Source organism: Belonocnema kinseyi, chromosome 3 (assembly GCF_010883055.1).
Source record: "Belonocnema kinseyi isolate 2016_QV_RU_SX_M_011 chromosome 3, B_treatae_v1, whole genome shotgun sequence".
NCBI classification, from domain to species: domain Eukaryota; kingdom Metazoa; phylum Arthropoda; class Insecta; order Hymenoptera; family Cynipidae; genus Belonocnema; species Belonocnema kinseyi.
Window position 1 is genome coordinate 88131171 of NC_046659.1, and position 5887 is coordinate 88137057.

The 5887-nt window shown below is 29.8% G+C and overlaps 1 protein-coding gene and 1 long non-coding RNA gene across 2 annotated transcripts in view; one reads left to right on the forward strand and one right to left on the reverse strand.

The window, feature by feature from the left end:
* Positions 1-162: 162 nt before the first annotated feature.
* The window catches only part of LOC117169917, a 21548-nt gene continuing 15823 nt past the window's right edge, over positions 163-5887 (reverse strand). The window contains exon 4 of the mRNA XM_033356426.1: positions 163-608. Within this exon, the coding sequence (XP_033212317.1) occupies positions 472-608 (137 nt within the window). The 3' untranslated portion in view covers positions 163-471. The remainder of the gene's footprint in view (positions 609-5887) is intronic.
* Positions 4241-5866, forward strand: LOC117168784. Its single transcript, XR_004466551.1, has 3 exons — positions 4241-4359; positions 4547-4628; positions 5712-5866. It is a non-coding gene; the product is annotated as an uncharacterized LOC117168784 (long non-coding RNA).

Genomic DNA, 5887 nt, shown 5'->3' on the forward strand with positions numbered 1-5887 from the left:
TTAATATAGGATTTTTATTTATAACAATTGTTATAAATAATATATCGGGGACCTCTTAGTGCACACAGAAGTTTTAGTGTCGACTGAACACTAAGAAATGCATTGAGTAGCACTGATTTGAAAAAAGAAGGGAAAATATAGGTCGGAATGTGTGGACCATTTGGTCCATGCTTTTCTCCCCATGACCGAGTAACAAGAGCAAGGTACACGCATGTGAGTTGCACACGCTAACGCTTTGGAAGGTGGACAAGGACCGTTAAGCCGGTTGTCTTGTTTCGAGAAATGTCCAAGTGATGCTGTAGCGGCATACATATATTATCGCTCTCTTTTGCGGTTCGCGGGTCCTCCTCACCGATCACCGCGGACGCCCACGCTTCTCATTCCTTCTTCTTATGCCACTGATTTTCCATCACTTCTCCTCCACTCTTAACCGCCGCGCTACTAAAAATTCTCCTTTTTTCTTTATCACTCTTAGAGCCAGCATCGACCTCTTTTAAAAGTTGACACGGATATGGTATTTTCATCCTTCAATTCGTCCTTCTTATTTCGCCATTTGAGATTCCAATGTACACTGCTATCGGAAATTGCCGTTAAGACCAGAGCGAGTTCTATTAAAAATCGATTTTTATAAACAAATGGACGTTTTCACGATTTTTTCATAAATTCGTTTATCAAAATTGTTTATATAATAAAATTTATTGACATTATGAAAAAATTGCAGCAGAAAGTCTTTGGCAAAACATTTCAAGTTGATTGCACAAAAAAATAAAGCCTATTAATTAAGAAATAGTTCAAGTATATGCATTTTTTAAATATGATTAGACGGAAATTTGCTATTTAGTGGTTTGTTGAGTTCCTGGTTTCGCACTCGAGAGCGGAGTTTTAAAATGTAAATGGCGGATCTAATATCGTCGATGTAAATTGCAAAAACAAAACCGTTTAGTCTAAATTGGACCATCTGGAATAAAAACCAAAACAGCATTTGTGTTTGTTTATTAGTTAAAAGTCGATTTCTGATATTTAACAGAATATCTTACATATAGCATAATGTTTGTTAAACGATAGAATACAATACAAAAATACAGTATAATATTGCATCCACCATACTGAATTTTTAAATTTCGATTTTGAATTTGAAATCAGAAACCCAAAAAACCCAAATAGTGATTTCCAGCACAATCATCAGTTTTATTTTTGCATTATAATCGGGCATATTTTTTCTGCCCTTTTAAATATAAATTTTTGAAAATTCTAAATCAGGAACATTCAGCCTTGAATCTAAAATCAGGAAACCAAAAAAATGCATAAATAGCAGCTACATATTAGTCAAATCGACTTTGTTTTTAAAATTTTGAATAGCCATTATGGATCCACCGTTTTGGATTCTTGAATTCAGACTTCTAATTGTATCTGGGCGCTCTCGGTAATCGGAAATTCAAATTTCTCTTTGAAATGTCAAATCTGACCTACTTCTTCAATATAAAAAATATTTGTTGCACCTTCTCTATATTTTTCTTTCTATTCCGTAGTTATTCGTCTATAAACTCAGAACAAAAGGTGATTCGTATCAAAATGTTGACACAAAAATATATATTTGTTTCCAATCCTTGCACACTTTAAACAAAATTATAATTTTAATTTGAAGAGTATATATTCTTATAGGAAGTTAAATTGGGCAGATTTTTCTTTTTAGAAAACCGATTTTTTGATCTTTTTTAACTTTAACTAGCCATAAATCATCCAATACTTGGAATTGTTCAAAGAAATTGAAAGGAATTATGCTTTATAAATTATAATGTTCTAAAAACTGGTAAAGTAAATAACATAAAAAATCTGTTTAAATATTTCTTATTTCAGAACAAATATATTTTTATTTAGCTTTTCAAGTATGTTACTGTTTTAAAGGTTATTAAATTCAATTAAAAAGGTTTTAAATCAGTATAATAACTATACAGAAATAATGTATGATATGGTGGAATGAAGAACAAAAATTATTTATGAATTTATAAAGAAATTAATACATAAATAATTTTATCGCTATTTGCATTTATTAGTTATTAAAAGTTAATGTTTTTATTTAAAATATAAAAGAAATTAATGTACGATTGTGACTAATTGAAAATTAGTGCTCTTTTTTAATTATTTAAACTTTACCATTCTTCCGTGAACAGACTCACTGATTTCACGGAATCGACTAAAAATGTCTTTCCAGTGATTTCATGGTGTCATATATATTTTTTTACTTAACAATGACTGTAATTATTTAAACAATGTTCCTAAGCTAAAGTATATTTCGATCTTTCTCTACGAATACTGTCTCTTTTTTTAACGAGCGAAGGTGCATTTCTACATGAACGCGTCGTGTTGATAAATACGTGCGAATAAACGACCCGCGCGGCCAGAATTAAACCTTCCTCGTTTCTTAATGATGTTTTAGCTTGAACAATTATTTCCATAGAAAACACATTTGTCTCTTTCTGAACAGCTTTCCCACTGGAAGCTTTTCCTTACCCAAAATTTATTCGACTCCCATGAGCTTAATGATATGAATGTACGACATATGCAATGTCTCAGGTAAAAATATATAATTTTTGTCGAAAGAAAAAGGTTCATATGATAATAACTCTATCAATCTAAAAATATAAAAAAAAATGCTTCTTGAATTTTACTTTCAAAAATTCTAAGAAGTATTTAGAAAAAAATTTAGATTGAAATTGAATCCATTTTCCTATGAACAATGTTATGAATTGAAATCAGAGCATGAAAAAGATTTACAATTCAAGATTAGATTACCAAACTACCTCCTTTTCGAATAATCAGAGACGAATACATAGTAAAGGAAAAAAGCGGATAAAAAAGAAAAAAGGCAACCAAAACCAACCTTTTCACTTTTTTTTTTCTATGTCTTTTTTATACTAATAGGGAAACAACATGTTCCGAGACCAATTTAGATCTTCTGATCAGGGATTATTTATAAGAAAAGTACAAAGTTTGATTCATAGAATCTTATGCTAATTAAAACCGACATATAATCCCTGCAAATAAAATAATAGATATCATAAAAAAGTTCATTTGTTTAACTTTGCATTTATTACTGAAAAATCAATAAATGTATAAAAATTATAATTTAATACAAGCATAAAGAAAACATCTTAAAGAAAAAAAAGCTGATTTTAATTTATAGTTGAGAGTTTTTTAAAGTAGAAAGTTGAAGCAAAAAGAGATCACACTTTAAAAAAAAACAGATGCGTAATTAAATTTCTTGCAAGAATATGTACTTTTAAAATAAAATTTAAAACTTGTTTGTAAAGTTTACCATGGGCCAAAGTTGTTTAGCGAGAAAAATGTAAAGGCAGTTATAGAATCCGGCCTCTAAATTGCACTTTGAGGGCAGAGTTGAAAATACAGTTATTCAAACTTTTTAAATAAACTTGTATTGCTCGAATAACGTGCTACAAATGAGCAGACCTAAAATAAGCTTACTGTGCTCAGTTATTTTATAATTATTAATTAAAAAGTTGGGTTTCTTTTATGATGCCTCTTCTTTTTGAGAAGTAGCAATTGAGATTTCGTTCTGATAAGAACAACTCCATGTTGTTAATTTCAATGTAAAGAAAATAATTGCATATCTTACTAATATATTTCTGAAAAGGACTGAGAGATTTTTGTTCTTGTGTCAGTTTTTCAATGCCTATATGAAGCCTAAAATAATAAATTTTCTTTATTGTGTACATAAAGAGATTAAAGATACAAATACAAATGGGTGATTCTCTGTATATCGCAAAATTCAACGTCCGTGGTGTTTAAACAAATGGATTTTACTTATACACAGAGAAAAATAGATAGTCAAACTTTGAGTATCAAAATTTAAATGATCAGTCTGACCTTCCAGAAAGTATCATGCACAGTCCATAATTTTTTCTTCAAAGTCAAGGAGATTCTCATTTTATGTACAACTTAACAATCTGTAGAGAATCAGCCTTAGTGTCAGGGATTATCAAAATCGACACTCTAGTATAATCAACTTAAATACCTTGTTTTCACTATTTTTGACCGTCCAAGGGTGCCAAACTTATGAACAAAGATCATCGAATCGAAACTCAGGGATGGTTCAGTTAAACATTTTATTTGTAGTCACTTGTATCATTCGAGTTCGGCAAAATTCACTATAAAAAATAATCAATTCGATACTGTCGTGGTGAAATAATGCGCAAACTTCACAACGGAGTAACTGACGCGACCAAAGCGGTTATTTCGTTTATCCCTACTGTAAGTTTGTATTTTGCGGCGCGTGTGAGATTCTCGAAATTATATCTGTGATTTTCTGTGATTTTCAGTGATTCTCTGTGATTGGGAATGGTAAGCATCTATATTACCTAATGTAAAAGTCTTGAGATCTCTAGATACTAAGAGTCTTGAAATTAGGGTTAGAATAATACAATTTTTTAAGTTGTATTACTGTGATTATTGTATTAACCGCTTGGAATTATTTTTAAGATTAATTAATCCATAATATGATTCATTGTCCCTTAACCTTCTTGTGCAGGATATGGCACCGGCAGGCCATAATTGCGTAGAGCTCATGAAGAGTTGTCAATACAGCCAACAGATAATCGAGCTATTTCTAGGTAAAATTTTTTCGTTGAATTGAAATTTTTATGACTCAAAATAAACCAATTTTTGGCTGAAATATTTACTATTACATTAGTCGTTGAAAATTCACATTTTTAGGTTAAAAAATAACTTTTTTAACTGAAATTTTAATGATTATAATTGGCTGGAAAATTAACTACTTTTCTGAGAATTCATTCATTTTGTTGAAAAATGGTATTTTTTTATAGAAACTTAATCTTGCTGATTAAAAATTTGTCTTTATGGTTTAAAATTTTTGAACAGTTAATTCAAAAGACCTATAAAGAAAAGAATTTTTTATTAAATATTTTTGAATTATGCATTGTAAGCCGGATAATTTCATAATTGAAAAAGTTAACAGGGGAAATTAAAATATAAAAAAGGTAAAAATTAAACTTTTTAAATTTATTAACTATTTAATTACTTCTTTCATAATATGAAGAGAGAAACACCGAAAATATGGCCTGGTGGTACTTTCTATACACTACGTTACCAGTTTGGGGGGGGGGGGGAAGACTACAACTACTTTATTAAAAATGTATCGTTCTTTGTTAAAAATGCAATTCTTAGGTTGAAATAGCAACTGTTAAATGCTTCATTGGAAATTCAATTATTTGTTTTTAAATTCACCTCAATGATAAAAATTCTACTGGTGCGTAGAACATTCATTTTTTCGGTTTAAATGATCATCAATTTCATAGAAAATTAAACTTTATTGTTAAAAAACAAAATTTTTCGGTTGAAAATTTAACTTTCTTGTAGATAATTCTTCTTTTTGTACTTTAAATTAAAGAACTTTTTTGGTAGAACATTAATCCTCTTGTTCAAAATTCATTTTTTGTTTAATTTATTAATTTTGTGGGAAACTAATTTATGCATAGTTAAAAACTGGAAAGATGATCTACTTGGTCGTTTTATGTAACTGTTTCGTTGAAAATTATTTTTTTTTTTTCAAAATTCGTCTTTCAAATTCAAATTTCAACTTAAATTCTAATTCAACTATTTTGTTGAAAATGCATTTCATCTTTGGTTAGCTATCCATATTCTCTATAATTTTAAATATAAAATATTATTTGCAGGGTCTGAAAGCATCTCTTTTGACCAACCTTGACGGCAGACTCGCTCTGAAGTCGGGATAACATTTGGGCCACGAAGCTCGAAAGTACCTGAAATTTTACCGCGATTTCGCTGGAAGCGGGTGCAATTTTTCAGATTAGCACCCGCTCCCGGCGAAATCCTGCGGTTGTCCTTATGA